The following is a 19515-nucleotide window of genomic DNA, read 5'->3' on the forward strand; positions in this document are numbered from 1 at the left end:
TGCCATTTTGAAGCCAAGGAAATTGGCTCCAAATTTTTCAGGACTTCACCATGACCACCAGAACTAGTTAAGTGAAACCTCCTGGTTTTCACCATGATCTAGCAAGACTAGGATAAGCACACACTTTCAGTTTAAGCACATTTATTTAGGAAGTAGCACTTCTGTTTACATTAGTTTTAAGAACTTGAGTTATGTTCTTTAGAAACTGATTTATTTACATATTTATTGTTCCATCATCTGGTATACAACACCTGATGTTTTTAAATTTTTTTTAAACCAGCAGCAATTTAATAGGCTTCAAGTTTAATGAAAAGGCTTTTCGTTTTGGACATTTTATCTGATAAACAGACAAGAAAACAGTAAGAACAGGACAAACAAAACATTTTATTGTGAGCTAAAGCTATGTGACTGCTTGTCATGCTTTTTTACATTGCTTATTAGTAAAATGGTGTTTAACATTTCAGAAAACATTATTAAAAGAACAATGAAACAAAAGTGCTTCAAAACAACAAAATACAAAAATTAATCCCATCCCAGACTGGAGTTGCCCAATATATTTTATGGGGGTGGGGTATGGTGTTTTGTCTCCACCTTTGGTTTTCATTACTTTAATAGATTTCTGAAAAATACTGACTAGCCCTTCACATGACTAAAAATTTGAATCATGTGGCAAAAACAGTTTCTGTACTTCCAGTCCCTTTGACAGGTGTGCGACTATTAGATAAAAGTACTTTTCTTCCCCACTTCTAATGGGAGAAAACCCTGCGGAACTGAGAGGCCACACCCCCACATCTTTGACAAATAGGCCTGTGTTAACCAACTACAAAGAACGCTGACCTTTTATCCTCAAAGCCACTTCTCTGAAGAAAGGATTTTAAGAAGTTTATCTTATGAAGGCAAGGAAAGTCTTACAGCAAAACAAGGTTCATCACCATAGTTTCCAGAAGTAATGTCAAGCATTTTCACATCAAAACATCAGACTCTGAAGAATCTGCAGTGTTGAGCCAGTATATTGAATCCACTGAAGGAGCGTGTACCTTGCCAATTATTGCTGAACTCAGGAGGTAGTTATTGACAAGGTAAGAAGTTTCCACTCTAAGACAGTTAACAATTTACACAAGAAGCAGGAAAAACAGAATACACATTTCCCCATATTTTACAAGATGATTTTGTATTTGCAGGAAGTGACAGCTTAACTTCCTCATCCTGTGGCATTATAATTACCCTAACTAAAAGAAAAAATACTGAAAATTATAATTCAATAAAAAAATTCTAAAAGAAAATAGCTCATCAATTGGTCATCTCTTAGGATGTCTGCAGATCATCCTAAGCATGAAAATTCACACAGGTCAGTAAAATATTCAACACTAAATAGCAGCTCAAGAGAAACTAATGTAAAACTGCCTCTAATTAGCACAAGGGCTGAAATAACTAGTTGCATTCACTACCTGCTTGCTACTCTTCATTTCGATTTCTGGTAGAAACCCCAACAACTTAAAGCATCACAAAAGCTTGAGGCTGCCAGAGAGAAGGAATGAAAATCTCGTCAGATACAGTAGCACTGGCCACCTCCCAAAGCTGCCACATGCAGAAGCATCACGAAAGCGCTGGAAAAGCTAGAGAAGCACGTCCTAGGCACAACTATGCATTATCCATGTCTTGGCTAGGAAAGCACTATGAAAATCTAGGGCACGAAGTCTCACCATAGGTGATTAAGGAAACCCTAAGGAGAACACTGCTTTCCAGTTGCAGAACAGATGTCTCAGTTCAATTTGCCAGCATATCTCACTTCAGTATTCCCAGTACAAAGTACTTAAATTTCACAAGAGGGACTTCACAGCACTGCCAAGCAGTGCTAAAACCCAGTTGTTTAGAATAGAAAAAAATACTATTTATTCTACACCAGAAGGTAAGGTTAATTGAGTAATATGTATAAAAACTGTCATTTTAAAAACATTTGAGAGAATGTAACAGTAAAACCAGCAATAGCCTCTAATTAGTGCAGTGACAACATTCCTTCTCAGTTTAGAGATCCCATTCTTACTAATTTTAAAGTGTTATTATCACATTTGTTATCTACATAAAGTTGCAGGGCCATATTCAACAGAACTGTATTAGCGACTGGCTTTGAGTCAGTAAGACATCTCAGGGGCACAATGCCTATTTCTAATACACTAAACTCTGTAAAGTCTAAGAAATTAACAGGACAGAGAAACTTACTTGTGCATAAATACCCTAGTTTAAGGCTTATCTTTTATATTCTGTGTTGGTGTTGTCTTAGCATATGCAGAGAACCTGCACAGGTTTGCTGTAGTCTACAGAAAAGTCAACATTAGTAAAGGGAACATCATAACACGTAACAAATTCTCATTTTAAGGAGAAAGAGCAATCTACCTCCTGTTATACCACCCTCCTGTTATACCACCAAAAGTAAGAGCCTGCTGCCTGCAAAGACATTGTTCATCCAGTATGTTGAAAGACAAAAAGTGTGGCTCCTGCTTAAAAAAAAGGAGGAACCTGCTTAATAAAAACAGAAAGATATATGAAAAAGGTTGTTAGAAAAACACAAGGGGTTTGGGTTGGTTTTATTTTCTCCCTCCAGTAACTTCTACACTTGAAAACCAGCAAAACACACTTGCAGAGAGCCAGACAAGCTGCTTACTAATCATGTCAAAAAAGTGGGTCAAGTCACCCATTCACTAGTGGTGAGCAGATTCACATAAAAAAGGGGGGAGGGGGGGAAGAAAAGAAAAAAGAAAAGAAAAAGAAAGGAAAAAACCAGTTCAGAGAGCTAATGAAATGGCAGTCTTTGCAAAGGTTAAAAGCACTGTCCTGTTTATCTTGATTCAAAACATTGTATTAGAACATAACTTGATTTTATGGAAAATATAGTTGTAAAGTTCTATATAAGTACTATAGACTTGGGAAATACAGGTAATTTGAGGTTGTTGGGAGTTTTTTGAGCAGGGGGAGGGGAGGGTTTGGTAGTTTTTTTCCACTGTTGTGGTTGTTTTTCCCCAGATCTGCTCTTGTACACAGTTAATCCAGCACAGAGATGGAATCACTGGGACTGGGACTTAGTACATGTAAAATGAGAAGATGCAAGAGAATGCCTTAAAGGGAACAGAATTATTCATAAAAGACACTATTCAGAAAATAGCATAAGACATTTAAAGGAGATCTATGAACTGAACAGCACCTGGCCATGGGCTAATAATCCAGCAGCTGTGGGGCAAAATTATGTTGCAGAACAAAATTTTCTTCTTTTTACTGTGTTCCAGCACTAATTTATAAGGCTGTCGTTCATCCATTAAGCAGAAAACAATCAGGCATAACAGAAGACCAAAAGACAGCTGTACCAATCACAGACTCTCTTGACCTGAACTGGTTGTACAAACAAGGGAAAGGGCTGGTCCCTTTTCTTTCTGTGTAGCAGCTGGTGATTCTGACTCTCTGTGATGCATACGGGGGCTACTGTAGCAGATGGGGACTTCTATCTCAACATTTCAGGTACCTATCTCCATGCCAATGACTATGTATTTGAAATAAGTAACTAGTATATTCCTTAAAATTAAGTGGACAAAACCAAAGAGTTTTATAACAATCATTTAGGAACACTCAAAACCAGAAGCATTATCGTCAAAGTTCTCATTTGCCAAGGATCTCGAGGAAAGTTTACCAAAGCTTTATGAATAAAACCAAGACCCTTTCTTAGCTGTAGCTACTTGGCAGATGCTAATACAACAGTAATAGTCATGCTTAGCACTATGAAGAATATTACAAATATGGATCAAGTCAGCCAGGAATCTCCAACAAGAGAGATGGTCTACTGAAGGCAGAACTAAGGCAAAGCAAGACATGAGATTTAAGAATCTGAAATCCTTTAGCATTTCTCCAGAAAAGTGAATCAGGGGAACCAAAGTCACATGTTTCATTTACATAAGACATACATTTGAGAGAGTCCTACCCTTAGAAGGCTACAAGTGGTTTGGTTAGACTATTTCAAAAGGCATACTAGTGGAACACAATCTTCTCTTATTTGATTGCTTTTAATCTTAAGATCAGTTAAAAGCATCTCTAGTTGAAAAAAAAAAAAAAAAAAAAGAAGAATCCCAAACATATTGCATATGTGCATCTCAAAGGTTTGACAGAGTTTCTGCTATTTAGTACTCAACACCACACAGTGAGCACAGTCCTCTCAGAGTACTATACCTACAGCTCCATCTATCAGCTAGGGTTGGTTTTTTTCATATATACACATAATATATTATTTATAGTCAACTTTCAGTTAAGTAGTTCCAAAAAATAAGTTAAATGAAAAACTAAAAACAAATTCTCTGTTAAGACCAAAAGCAAGCAACACTTACAACTCATTTTCATTAAAACAACAGTAAACAATATACATTTTTGCAGTATCACTAAGTTGGGAGAGTTGTAAAAAAAAAATCCAAACCAACCAAAAAAAAAAACCCAACAACCCACAAACCTGCTTTAACAAGGAACTAGTGTTCTGCCTTGCAAACATCTGTGTTTAATCCATATAGAATTTGTAAACAAGATGTTGGGCCTTTAGAAGTAAAGGCAAAAATGCTGTCCTTTATTATGGTATTTAAAGGCTATCATTTAAGATTTTGGTTTTTTTAATAGCTTGTCATTTATATAATAAAAACAAGTATTTGTACAAAGATGCAGTTTCTTCTTAAAAAAGCAGATCAGTTGAGTGTTTCATACTTTAATATATAAACCAAAACATATGAAAGCTATAAAAACATTAATGTGTGGCATGTATTAAACATGTAGCCTCGTATTTGAATGCTTACATGTGAAGATTAAAAAAATTATCACAATGGAAATCGTACTTTCAATTATCATAAACAGACCAAGATACAGAGTAGAAACACGTCATTTCTGAAACTTGACAATTAGCATCACTTACTCTCTCAAACATCATCTGAGCTCAAGTTGTACACTGTAAGCATAAGCTAACATTCTACCAATGGAAGCGTTACAAAATGCATTAAGAGAAAATACTGCCAGTAAATGAATATCTCAGTCTATTCTTTTATTTAGTAATTTTTCTTTTAAAAGGCAGTTTGGATTGGTTTTATAAAGTTGGGGTTTTTTGCTGTTCTGCTATCAAAGGTCTTCTTTAAACCTGTCCTGTGAACATTTCAGTCACATTACAACAAAACAAAAAGACAAATAATAACAGACCAGCTGCTTTTAGCATTTTAATAATCATAATTCCCCAATGCTGTTCTTCCATTCTGCACAGGGAAATTGTTTTATTTGGCACATTAAGGATAAAAAAGTCAAAAAAATGAACCGAAGTTTACAAACCTCCAATTGAACATCATTGTTCCAAGTTCATTGTTCATCAATGTCATGGCAAAATTAAAAACAAAAAAACACACACACAACATAGGGAAAGGTCTTCCAATGATCAAATATCATCAGAGCCTTGTAGCTGAAACAATACACATATATTAATGTTCAAACCAGAATCAGATTGCTAGGAATCTTATGTCAAGTCCTATTGTGCTCTTACTTACAGTGTATAAATCCTCACTAAATGGCAAGGAGGCTTTGATGAACACATTTCACATTGTATAATTTTCTCTTAATCTCAAGTTTTAATGCAGATACTTAAATATCTGTAAAGTCCTGTAAACTCTGGCTGCTTCCCAGTCGTCTGCACCAACTGCTGCCCAGGCAGCACTGTTTCACTTCCAGTAGTGTCTCACACTGTGGTGTCTCCAAAGTCCTTGTTCCAGCGAATGTACGCTTCCAGGGTCTGAGGGCTCAAACTGCGCTTTATCTTCTTCAAAGATTCTGTGAAATCTGATAGTTTGATATTTCTCATCTAAACAGAAAACAAAAGACATCAGGGTCACAAGTGGTTTATGTACTTTGATTTATTCAAGAAGTACTTGAGTATTCACTTTTAACAAAACGCATTCTAGGAGTGCATCTTGATGTAAGGATGAAATTATTTTACAGTGAGCACAGTCATTCACTGCAACAACCCCCTCAAGGATGGGGTAGTCTCCATTGCTGAAGGTTTTGAAGATATGACTGGGCAGGGTGCTAAATAATCTCATCTAAGTTCTCTTTCCCACAAAAGGATGGACCAGGTGATCTTTCAAGGTCCCTTCCAAACTGGGGTGTATGATGCAAGAGTCTTGTAATTTAAGACCACCAGTATTTACCATTTTTAATATACTAACACTTGCTAATAGTAATGTCTGCCTTGTTATTTAATAGCTCGTGAGACCGTGTCATTACTTCCTGTTTCAGTAGGTGGTGCATATGAGGACATCACAACAAATGACCACAGATGCTGTTATCCTTCTGCAAAAAATCCTTCCAGCTTATCATAGCCGTAGCCACGACCTCAGGCTAAACACAAAAAGCAACTGACAAATTAAGTCAAATTAAGTTTTGCTTCATCTTCCCCTGTGTAACCCTGGTTTGCACACACACCTGAACAGAAACTTTTGTACACAGGACCAATCACTTCCTTTTCTTTTTGATGTTTACAGCTGCAGTTTGTGGTGAGGAGCTTAATTTTTTTCTTTATGATGGTCCACATGAATGAATGTAAGTATTATACATACACATGCACAAATCTGTTTTAGGTAAAGATGGGGTGGAGGGGGTAGAAGTAATTTCACGTAATACTCCTGGGAATGTTCTTGGGAAGTAACACCGTGAGAAAATAAAAGCCAGGCCTCTGACATCCTCAGATAGGTAACAAATATTGCAGTTCAGTGTGAAGGAAAAGATAGGACAGTCAGCTGAAACGAAGAACAACAGACTGACTAACAGAAAATGAAGTACTCTGAAGCCTGAAAGCCAACTTTCAAACCACCCACAAACCTCAGACATCTGAGGACAGATCTTTTCAATCTCTATTTCTAAAGAATTTTCCTTAATGAAGCAGTGATTAAAAAGGATAATACCCCCCAAAATTATCCTATTTTGTATGATACTACACATAAAAAAGGGACCTTAAAAAGTTTCTAGTGAGCATGCATTCTATTCAAAGGGGAAAATACAGCTGCTAGAACAGCTTACCTCACTGGCAGACATGTTCTTCACTTGTTCTGGTTTTAATTCTGTAAAAGTAAAGATAGATCAGTGAGTTTCCTAAGAAAATTTTCATCACTTCTGACAACTAAAACATGTTAAAAGTACTTCTATTCTGGAAGAAAAAAACCCCTGCAGCTAAAAATTATACCTTTCTGCCTCAACACAGTCTCCTGTATAGAAAGGTACACGATGTTTTTGCCTCCTTCTTCCCCATTTATCAGCTCCTCAACCAGGCTGCTTCCACACTCAGTTACTGCACACACAGTACAAAGTGGTAGCAGAATTACTCCTTCTTCCCAAAGTATGGAAAACAGCACACAAGCCAACAGAGCTACCTTCCCCCATATTACTTCCGGTATCCACAACCTCCCTACTGAATTTCAGGAAACAGAAAGTACAGTCAGCCAAGAACACAGAAATAAAATCAGACAGGGTGTATCAAAGTGCTTCTTGTCCTATGCCACAGTCATGGGATCTAAACATTCTTGTATCATTCACCTTTTTTTTTTCTTTTTTTTTACTTGCTCTTATGGTATCAACATGTAACAGTAAACATTTTGCTACGAGAGTACAAGAAAAAGAAGCAAAGAAACTAGGTAGGGTTGGCAAGGATGATATACAACTTTTTTTTCAAAAATATATTGTTTTATATGGAATACAGCAGGAGCAAGTGAAAGAAATATGTTGCACAATGTTACACGGTCTCTTCTTGAGATGGACTTGCGTGTGAAGTGAGTTGTCAGCAAAGTAAAGCCTGCATACCTAAATGCATACACTACTAATTCCACCACTCTAAATAAATATATTCAAATTCTTAGGAGACATGATGTCTCTTATGAGAGCCATTTAACGCAGTTCTGTTTCCCAGTTATTACACAGGATTGTGAAAGACGTGCTTTACAAATTCAACAAGTATGTCTACAAAGAGAAAACTAATACCAAGTCCTCACAATCTTTTCTACACAAAAATCCCAGTACTAATCTCCACTAAACAAGACCAGTTCCTTCAGATGTGGCTACTGGACACATAACTAGCTAGTTAAACAGAACAAAGAGAGGAGGTATTGGAAAAAAATATTCACATTACAACAGTGGTTTTTTCCAAGTTGAAAATGTCAGAGAGAGAACAAATATAAGTAAAACTCTATTTCATTCACAGTTCTCATCTGAATCACAATTCAACATTAGGAGTTAAAAATATAAAAAGCCATACCATTCAAACTGTATCTAGAAAAACCCCACAAAATTGCTTCTTTTTCAGTTTTCCTTCCTTTAGACTTGAAAAAGATTTGACCACTTTATAAAGACAAGTAATGCAATCAGCAATTGCTATTCAAGTAATAATTTAGCTACAACAGAACTGACACCAGCCTCAGAAAGATACACTAGTTAAAAACCCCACAAATCACTGAGAAACACTTCACACTGCTTTTCTCCTACAACACAAAAATTTTCTGTTTCACATGGTGAGATACTGAAGGGTTTTGTGTAAGTAAATCTTACAAAGATGCTATTATGAAGAACAGACTAAAATCCAATGTAAAAAGTTTCATTTCAGAGGTTTGAGGATTAGAAAGATGTAAGAAAATATATCTCTAATGTCAAAACCTGAATAAAAATCTCTGCAGCTTACCTCGAATGGGGCCTAGGGCTGCATCCTTTGCTAATGCAGTTAGGTCACTTCCAGAGTATCCATCTGTCATTCTTTGTCAAAGGAAAAAGTGGGGTCAAGGAGGAAGGGAAAAAACCAAAAACCTGCTTCAAACCACACCAATTTAATTGCAGATAATCAAAATGTTACTTAATCAGAAGTATTACTTCAATGTTATTTTGCAAGTTTAATAAATCACTCTACGTGATCTGTATTTCACTGCAAGTGATTTTTCACAGATTAAATTTAAAGTACATATATTCAAGTCCTAAATAACATTCTAGAAAAAAAAAAAAGGTAGCAACCAGAATTTGTAGATGAAAACTGATCTCAAGCACATTTACTGTTACGAGAATTCTGTACCAGCAGTTGATGGGCATTTATCAGATTACTGTAACACCAAAACCTCAACTGTCCTGTACTCATTCAATCTGATCAGTACAATGAGAGAACCCAGTACCATCGGTTTAATATGATACAAAGGGAACTGAAAGGAAGGTAAATTCTGCTATCCACTAGGGTTTGTTTGTTATTTTAACAAACCTGGCAGATCATCCAAATCCTCAGAACTACAAGAGAGGGAGTAAAAAGAAAAAAAAAAAATCAAACCAAGAAGCCAGTCTCTGTGGGAGCTTTTCCAGAATTAGACTTAATATCCAAGTGAACCAATTAAATACTTTGAAGAATAAAGGCCTCCACTGAACCAGGAAGCCACCAATACAAAATGCCAACATAAGAAAAAATAAGTAGTACAGTAGGAAAATTTAAAAACAAAAACCCCACCCTTGCAGAGCAGTGGCTAGCTGCAGTAACAAGAGCTTAGTCTTCTGGAGATCATGAAGTCTGTTATATTTTACAGAAAAAGTTGCAGAGGAGCAAAGGAACACAAAATCATAATGGAGGTTAAATACTTCTCTCTTTCAAAACAAAGAAAAACGGAAAACAAAGCAGGCAGGATGCTCAACTTTTACATTTTCTCTAAACCCTTTAAAATAGGTGTACTCAAGTTGCATATGTAATTTGGTTCTTATATTTGCAGTCTAGAATACAAGACACTGACTGTGTTTTTCCTCCAGTTAGTTATTACTGCAGCCTAAAAGTGGCCTGAGCTAACAGCCTTCAAGTACAGAGAGAATATATTCAGCTGGATTACACATCAGCTTCTGCAATATTACTAAGAGGCTGACATATGCTACATCCAAGACTCTACTAACATCTGGTGTACTACCACAAAGAGAAACAGACTGAAGTACATCTACCTGCATATCTTTGTTATCTCATGCTCTGTTTTCACTCCTTCCTGCCCTACCTGCTTTTTAGTCTAACTTCCTTCACACCCATTATTAGATTTAGGTGACTAACAGCAGTACTGTCTCAATCTTAATGATGAAAAACATAAAACAACTCCGTTTCATAACAGGAGGGAAAAATTAACCCACATTTTCCCAATCAAATATGAAAGTGAAAAGAATCTAAAATTATCCAGTGCTTGTCTGCTATGTTGGTAATACATTCAACAAGCCTAGTGAGGCACCAGCAAAGAGAACTTGCTTTTTATTTGAAATGAACACCAAGTGCAAAACTGGTGCTACCTTTTTGGATCAGGGAGGAGAGCTGGACTGCTTGAGGGATGGGTGGAAAGAAGCCTCCCCCCCCCTCTGTCCTCCTCAAAGGAAAGAGCTGATGAGCATGTTTCAACAGAAACCTGACTGGGTGTATCCTACATATATATATATATATATATATATGCACATATAAAAACACTTTCATACAGCCTGACAGGAAACCATCTTCCCCAAATGCATGCAATTCATGTTGTCACTGTCGGATGATTTACGTTAGTTACATTTTGAATGAATTAAACAGGCTGAATGAATGCAGTAGAGGAATATATTTATTTAGTATAGCTACAAAATACTTACCTAGCTAGTTGAGCCAACTCTTTTTGGGTTAATGGACTTCCTTGCTTGCTTAGAAGATTTTTTAGCAAAATCAACCTTGTCTGAAAAAGATAAAATTATCAGATGTAAAACTCATTTTCATGGAACACTTAAAACTGTGTTGCAAGAACAGAACTACGCTTTTGTCAGTTTGGCTTTTGTGCTTCACCAGTTTAAACTTGCCTATAGTGCTTGTGCAAATAGACTGTACAATATCATCTCTTCAGAAGCAGAGATAGGAATTGGATAACAACAAGACCAAGGGCCTAATTACTAGTATCAAGAAGAAGCCATTAGAATCCTCATGAAAAATCCTGATCTCCTGTTGAACTGGAAAACATTAAGAAAATTACTTTTATCTTTTGCAATAAAACACTGTCCTTCAGCTAAACAAACATGCTCCTGCAAGTCCTACTTCAGACTTGCCCATGTCTGCTAGTATGTAAGCGACACCTCACTAGTCAAGACATATTGAGTAGCTACCATCAGATTTGCTACTAGCATGAGTGAAAAAAAAGGCAAAAACTTAAAATACTTCCCAGAACTAATGCACAGCGTATATGGTCAAGCTGGGCCAGAAGTTAGTTCACAGAACTGTAATCACCCACGAGGGCAAGTTAAGAATGTAAGTGTCTTAAAAATATGAGTGGAAAACAGCACTTACTTCCTCGTTTGGTAAAGACACATATACCCGTTTGGTGAATCGTCTGGAAAAAACCCAAACATACATACATTGTTCACACTGTTCTATAACTATTTAGCACATACAAATCTAACATTTGGTATGGTTAAGTGACAAAATTTCACTTCCATCATCAAATTCTAGGAAGCAGAACCAGAGATTTTGAAAAAAACACCAACAACCAACAAAACAATATGTACAATCCACTGGTGTCACCTTACTCTCATCTCAAGTTACAAGACTTGTCCCAGAGGGGAAACACTCTAAAGGTAGAAACACCACTGACTACCAGCAACAAAATGAGGCATCTCTTAATTTTTACACAAAACAGTCTTTGGAGTAATTTCTTCAGGCAGTGCTGACATATCTATTTTCCTCAATCAAGAATGAAATGAGAATAAAGTATGAGTACTTCTAGCAAAAAAGTCCTAAGGCAAATCTACAGCAAGATCTGCAGTTGCATAGGACGTCAAAAGTCCAATATTCACAGCGAAGAAATACTGGATTTTTGGTCAATCTGGAATACTGTTTAAATTTTCTCCTTTATTCTGCCATTAAGATCCAAATAACAAAAAAGCAACAGATGCAAGAAATTTAAAAAACACCGACTTGATCTCAACAGTTACTGCTGTTTCAGACAATTCCAAGACCATCGTGGTTGTGCAGACACATCCCAAAAGAGAAGAGTAAAGCCCCTCTTAGGGAGGTTAAATAATTTAACCTTGCTGAACAGCTTTTATTTATTACAAAGCTTCACCAAGATACTAAGCAAAACCTGTTCTTAGTGAATATCATCTTACTATATATTCAGAAAAAGAGACATTTTGATACCTGAGAACAGCATCATCAAGCTCCTGAGGCCTATTTGTTGCCCCCATCACAAGTATTCTGTCCTCTCCAGAAGACTGCACCTATATAATGTAGGAAGGCAAGACAGCTTTCAGTTTACACAGTCTACATTAAGTAGAAACACAACAAAACCAGTTAGAGACTTGCCATGTATTCAGCCCACTGATGGGATCTCACTATAAATGCTTTTTTCCTCCTCATTAAGGTAGATTCAAAATATTCCTCAGATAAATGTAAAGTTAAAGTAGGAAAAGGTTAAGAAAAAAAAAAGTCTTGCTGGAGAAAACTGAGACTATAAAACTATAAAAGGCACTCGTAAGTTTAGTCATCAGGAGATAATTATATTGAAAAAGCCAGAGACTTTTTGGGGTTTTAACACCAAACATTGTTTTGAAGCCTACAGGGTGAGAAACAAAACTTTAAACTAAAATATAACCAGAACCACAAAATCAGATCAGAGATCCATCTAACACAGGCCTCACAGGAATCCAGTAATCAAAATATGCTACAAAATAATCATAATAGCAGAAAGACACAGCAATTTCCTTCCCAATTCACTCAGTTGATTTTATACCCAAGAATATGGAGACTTAGACCTTCCAAACTTCAGAGAAAACACTGGGCTATCAGAGACGTTATTATTCACTTATTGTCCAATTCTTCACAGATTTAAGTTCACTGCTACCTTACCATGTTCAAAAGGTTCCCCAAAAATATTGTATGACATAGTTACACCTTAAATATTAAGTCAGCAAACCTTGCATTATGCTTATTTTTCCCTTTTATTTTAAGGGAAAACTCTGCATGTGTGTGTAACAATTTCTGCATATCACTGTCACATTGCATTATTTGTCCTAATTCATCCATTTTGGAGTTTCTCCCAACCTTGCTGTCTCTCCATATTGTTGTCTGCTCCTCCTGTACCTCACTACTGTTGCTTCACCACTGTAGCAATATTCCACTGTACTAATGGAACATAAACTAAAATTATTCAATACAAGAACAGTGCTGTGACAGAAAAATATCCTGATATACATTTGTGCGCGTGCTCCACTATGAAACCCAGTTCCTCTTCCCAGGTATTGCATTCATGCCATTAAATACTTCTTACTGTATTCTGCCTTCTCTAGCTTATGATGCCAAGAAAAAAGTTATAGTTCAATGGAAGTTGTACTAACACAGAAATTAATCTTTCTGATGTGTCAGAGCTGTGTATACATGAGATATGTGTGTACATATATATATCATCTGAACTAGTCTGTTTGAAATCCTCATCCCTCAAGTCTCACCCCCTGACAGTGCATGCTTGTGACATATTCCTTTGAAACCAAAAACTACTTAAAAGCCATTTAATCTTGTTTTACTTTGCTAGAATAAAGAGAAGCGATTCATCAAATCATGCAATTGCAAACATGGATTCAACTCTCCCTGACCCTCAAATGTCCCTCTTGCCCTGTAAGAACATTTGTCCTCACAGCTCCTTTACTATTGCCATCTGTTATCCTTTCTTCTCTGTCCATAATCTTCTAACACATTATTACAGCTCATCTCCAGATTGCTACCTTTCAGTCCAGACTGCATTTTCCAGAATATTACAGTAAGCAGGTAGAAAATTCAGAACAACCAAAAAAAGCTGTTTGCTGATGACAGTGAGGTGGGAGGGAGGCTGAGCTAAGCCCCAGCAGCCAAATCCTTTGTAATTCACCTATAGGTTGTACTGGTACCCACTATATTAGCCAATTTAGCTAAATTAAGCAATACCAAGACTAATACTTACACCATCAAATTCTATTAAAAATTCTGTTTTTAGACGCCTGCTAGCGTCATGTTCACCTTCTCGTCTTTCACATAAAAGGCTATCAACTTCATCTAAAAAACAAAGAAATACATCTTAATTAAGCATACCACATCATAGTCTTTGTATTTGCCCAAGTTCCTTTGCTAATAGAGGGCTCCATTTAGAAAGACCAGATCTTTATTCCTTAGGAGCCAGACAGATCTTAGGAAAGTTTAAAAACTTGTGTTATGTGTTGGCCTTTGAATAGGTAATGCCAAGCACAGATGAGAGGGGGAAAAAAAAAAAATATATATAAATCTTTCTGATGAAAACTGCTACTCAGGACAAGCAAACCCATTTGCATATTTGATGTTTAATGGACTTACTCTGTAAAGGCAGTATAGTATTTTTCTTTTTGAGAGCACCTCTTCCCACTATTACCACCAATTAAATAACGTAACAGTAATTTAACATGCTTTATATGAACTACTGATTGGCCAGCAGGTCATATCTGCAGAATTACCCAAAAGAAGTTTACCCAACTATTCCAATAGTTAATTACTTACTAATCTCTAGTAAGCAAGATTATTTAAGAAAATAAATAAAAGTTAACATTTACAGTCTTACCAATAAAAATTATAGAAGGCTGAAGTTCTCTGGCTACTGCAAATAGAGCACGCACCAGTTTCTCCCCTTCACCCACCTAAAATAACAATAAACTGGTTTTGGAGTGGGCTAAAAATTTTTACAAGACAACTAACAGAAGGACCTACAGAAAACCTAGCTGGTAATCAACCACATTCAGTCCATTTATACATATTCAGATTATCACTGGTTCAGTACATACAATGCTATTGTTTACATCTTAAAAGAAACATTACAACTTCTATTATAATCACAACTGAGTTAATTGTCAAGAGATTTTGGTGCCTAAATTACCACAGTGAAAGAGAGCTGGGACCCAACTCATTCACTTTTTAAAGATGAAAAACCCCACAACCACTCATCTGCATTACTGTCAGTGTCATCGCTGAGCTGCAAAAACCTTTGACATTGATTGATCACAAGCACAAAACAAAATTTCTTTACTTCACAAGTCACTTTTTAAAAACTATGTTCACTATAGGCTAACAGTTCGCCAACGACTCATCAGAAGTCTCTGGCTTTCTTAAGCCCCAATTACAGCATAGGTGTTTTCAAATCAATACAATTTACAGCCATTACTTACATATTTTGAAGTCAGGCTCGCTGCGCTGATGTTAAAGAAAGTAGCATTTGATTCTGCAGCAACTGCTTTGGCCTAATAGAGGGGGAAAAGCAAAAGTACTTTTTAAAACATTATATTGAAGATAGTTCTCTGCATCTGTAGTGAACACTCATGTCCTGATTGCTGATTTTGAAAAGCCCTATTTGTTCAAAGGGAGCACCTTGTAAATGGTACAGAAAACTTCTGTCCAGGCCATTTACAAATGAGAATGGATATGCAGTCAAACCAAAAGAGAAATTTTCAGACTCCCATAGACTTCTCTACTCCCATTAGCTCCATAGCCAACCACAACTTGCCTTCTGAAGAATAAAGGTCTCCATTTCCTTTCAATTCATCCTGAATAGACATCTAAGCCAGTTTTAACTAATTTAGGGTGGTAATTTAAGGTATCAGTTGGAATTATGGTGGTTTTTCCCTTCCTTTATCTATGCAAAAGCTGTTTTCAGAGGAAAGCTAGGAAAACTAATCAGTTGGAATGCTCATTCAGACTACCCCTCTTCTTTAACAGTTTCACCATACTCAAGAAATGGTGATTCCCTGGTTATAGAGTCTAATTTTAGTGATTAGGAATTATGTTCCAGTATGTCAAACATAACAGATGAGCCTACATGAGCTGCTCAACATTCACACTCCTGCACTTCAGAGCTGATCCAGCTCCAGTGTTAGCAGAGAGTGTGCAGCTGCAGCCACACCATGTGATGCAGGACGATGTGCCTGGCTCAGCTGCACCAGGACACTCGATCCCTGGCTGATGGGCAGTCGTGTTGCTCCAGCTCCCTGGACCTAGCACAGGCTGAGAAAACAACCTGCAGCCAAGCAGTTCCACAGCCCTTACGCTCTTTGCACAGCCGTGTGCAAGTGAGACAATCCCCTTTTTTGCTACTGTGCTAGCTCCCCCTTTCCAAAATGTACTTCTAGTATGTTTCAGTGGAGAGCAGATAATTTCTGATTAATCACTGCTGTACAAAACAATTAACCCACTTCCTTTTGGTCTCTCTGAAAATGAAACCTGGACTTGCTGGTTTAACTTTTGAAACATTACTTGTCATAGTGAAAATAACTAAAGAGAGAACAGTTTAGCAATACCCTCCATAAAACCCAGGGTTAAGAGCAATTTTGCATTTTTATATATAAAATGACACCATAATACATATTCTGTAAGAATGTACAGTTTACTACTCCAAGCCCCAAACTGAAAGCCACCCCTTGTGGTTACATTTTAAGCCCATCAACTCAAGCATGAAGTAATTTTCTCACCAACATTGTCTTCCCATTTCCTGGCGGGCCGAACAGCAGTAAACCACGAGCAGGAGCTCTCAGACCTGTAAATAACTGAAAAGGCCATCATCATAAGTTATCTTCAAAGACTTGAATAAAATGCTGCTTCACCTCTGCAGGAGAATGGTTTAAGACTGAGGAAGGGCTGACTGGCTAGCACTTACAGTAGCAGTACCACAACAGTACAGGCTTTGAGAGAACTACACTCCCTTACTAACTTGACCTAATGCACACCACTATTGTTTCCCACACAGCAGCTAAATTATGTTGTAACTGTTCTGCACATGGATGCACTGTGAAAGCAGTTTAAAACACTTTCCACAAGACAGACTAGCCTATCGAGTTTAAAGCATCAATTCCAGTTAAAAAGGGAGTAATGCAGGTGTATAGTAGGAGAGCTAAGTAGTGTTCCTACTAACTCCATATGGAAGAACTCCTTCATCTTTCCTTATTAAATGAAACCTGAGAAGACAAGCTTCCAACGAAATGATTTAAAATATTACTTAACAACCACCTACTCTATGCTACTGATAGTCATCTCCTCTCTCTCACTTTGCACTAGATTCATCTTTCCTTCTCTATAAAATTGCCCCCACCATATGTAGCATCACATCAAGTCTACAAATTCTCACAGAACGCATAACTTTTAGTTATTACTCTTGCCTGTTTTCTCTAGCACTTTCCCTCAAAAGTTTCAGAGTTTCTCTTTTGGTCTCACACTCACCCCTCCCTTCCAGCTTCCAGTAATTCCAATAAACAAGCAAAAGCAATAGGAGGGTATCTCATATACGTCCCATGTGTAAACAGCACTGTCAGCAGGCATTTCTTTCCACAATATCCATGACAACAAATAGATCCATTATCAGTGTTCTATTTCTGTCATGACCGACCAACACATGTTTACTCTATTATTTCATCATCCACAACATTTTGTTTGTCTTGACTCTAATCACTAGAAGTAGTTACCCGGCTATTCATTAAGTGAACACTCCAGTGTTTCTGCTTTCCATGCTGCATACCACCATGTGCATTTTTTTTGTCTGACTTCTTTTGTCCGAAATAATTCTTGGGGAGTTCCACCATTTTCACACAGCCCAGATCAAATCTATAACTCTTCCTCACCTTGATCATCACCTACAGTTCAGCTGCAACTGCCATTTATCACTAAGACACACTAAGCTTTTCAAGTTTTTGTTAACAGACTAATTATACTAAACATGGTCTGAACTAACTGCTACCATTTCATTAGCATCTGACCACTGAAATAGTTGCAGTGTTTCCTGTTTAGGTACATCAACTTTTGCTCTCCTACAAAAATACCACTAATTGGCTTGTTAAATATGAATTTGAGTTCAAAACTCATTAAGATTAAAACTGAACTAGTGTTAATTTACTAAGTATCCCCCTATAGTTGCCACATCTAGTGTGTTCATTTACAAGGAAGAAAACCAACCCTCTCTACTTCCAAGGAAAGGTTAAAAATTCATGGGATTCTCTGTCCTTATTACATCTCAACCCACACCAAGGTCAGGCCCATTGCTAGCTACAGTAACATGAGACAACCTTACTGAAGATACCACGTTACCAGAAAAGAGTCACAGCTACTCCAAGCTCCAACCCAGCTCATTGTGTTAGTATCACAAACAACACTCCTGACATACTACTGCACTGTAGTAACAGAGATGCTATAATGACATCTTCCTTCTGCCTAACAACATCTGAGCACACACATTTGTTGCTACAGCTTTGTTTTCCTTACACCTCATATTTCTGTGATGCTATGCCAGGTTTAGGGTTTCTTCCCTACACTGCTTCAAAACCAGTAGCTGCATTAAGAGGAAAACCACAGAGCAACTCCAGTCACCTGTCCATGTGACAAATGAGACCCACAAGCAAACAAAGTTCAAACAGTAATTTTTCTTCAGTAATCACAGAATTATAGATTGGGCTGGGTTGGAATGGACTTTGAAGATCATCTACTTCCAACTTCCCTGCCACTGGCAGGGGCATTTTCCACTACTGCTCAAAGCAGCTTCCAATCTGGCTTTGGACAACTCCAGGATGGGGCATCTACAACTTCTCCGGGCAACCTGTTCTAGTGCCTCACCATCCTCACAGTGAATAACTTCTTCCTAATATCCAAATCTAAACCTACTCTCAGTTTGAAGCTATTTTCCCTTGTCCTGTCACTACTTGCCCATGTAAACAGTTCCTCACCAGTTTTCCTGTAGGTCTCCTTCAGGTACTGAAATAATGTAATACGGTCAAGCCTGGAGCCCTCTCTTCCCCCTCCAAGCTTAACAACCCTGATTCTCTTAGCTTTTCCTTATAGGAGAGGTGCTCCAGCCTTCTCATCATCTAGGTGTTCCTCCTCTGGACTTGCTCCAGCAAGTCCACGCCCTTCCTGTGCTGGAGACCCCAGAACTGGACACAGTACTCCAGGTGGGAATCTCATGAGTGCACTGCAGGAAATCATTGCATGCTATTTCCTCAAAAGCACTGCAACTTTTAGTAGGTTCAGCTTTAGAAAATGACCAATTTAACTTTTTCTTACAAGTAGCTCAGAAAATTCCAGTAGTATACAGACTAGGCCTGAATCTAGGCAGTCACAGTAGCTGAGGTACCATCTTTGATAAATAAAAGCCTTAACGATCAATTTCCATACAGTCAAGTAAAGAGGAAATCTGCCCTCAAATGTTGTATACCTCAGTGTATTTGCTTGTTCACCCCACTTCTTTGCGTCCTCTCCATCTGTGAATAAACTATTCAGAGTGTTTAACCAACATCCTCACAGAGAGGATGACCAAAATAACAGTAACATTTTTCCAATCAGATAGTGTCACAACCTAATTTACCTATACAAAGCTCTTCCATTTCACTCTTCCAGTTCTGGGCTTTGTCCTTTACATGGCCATATAGGGCTGGACACACAGCTATAGCTATCTGGAATAGTCAGCCTGACAAACAGTGAGAAATTTT

At 37.4% G+C, this 19515-nt stretch overlaps 1 protein-coding gene across 4 annotated transcripts in view; it reads right to left on the reverse strand.

Annotated features, from left to right (window-relative positions):
* Nucleotides 1-124: 124 nt before the first annotated feature.
* SPAST (spastin) overlaps nt 125-19515 on the reverse strand; it is a 40114-nt gene continuing 20723 nt past the window's right edge. For all 4 annotated transcript variants that reach the window (XM_048297202.1, XM_048297199.1, XM_048297200.1 and 1 more), the window contains 10 exons: nt 16516-16590; nt 15220-15291; nt 14619-14694; nt 13992-14083; nt 12197-12276; nt 11348-11390; nt 10666-10745; nt 8726-8796; nt 7078-7118; nt 125-5863 (listed from right to left, as the gene is read on the reverse strand). In XM_048297202.1, coding sequence (XP_048153159.1) covers nt 5741-5863; nt 7078-7118; nt 8726-8796; nt 10666-10745; nt 11348-11390; nt 12197-12276; nt 13992-14083; nt 14619-14694; nt 15220-15291; nt 16516-16590 — 753 coding nt within the window. In that variant the 3' untranslated portion in view covers nt 125-5740. The remainder of the gene's footprint in view (nt 5864-7077; nt 7119-8725; nt 8797-10665; nt 10746-11347; nt 11391-12196; nt 12277-13991; nt 14084-14618; nt 14695-15219; nt 15292-16515; nt 16591-19515) is intronic.

This window comes from Corvus hawaiiensis, chromosome 3 (assembly GCF_020740725.1).
Source record: "Corvus hawaiiensis isolate bCorHaw1 chromosome 3, bCorHaw1.pri.cur, whole genome shotgun sequence".
NCBI classification, from domain to species: domain Eukaryota; kingdom Metazoa; phylum Chordata; class Aves; order Passeriformes; family Corvidae; genus Corvus; species Corvus hawaiiensis.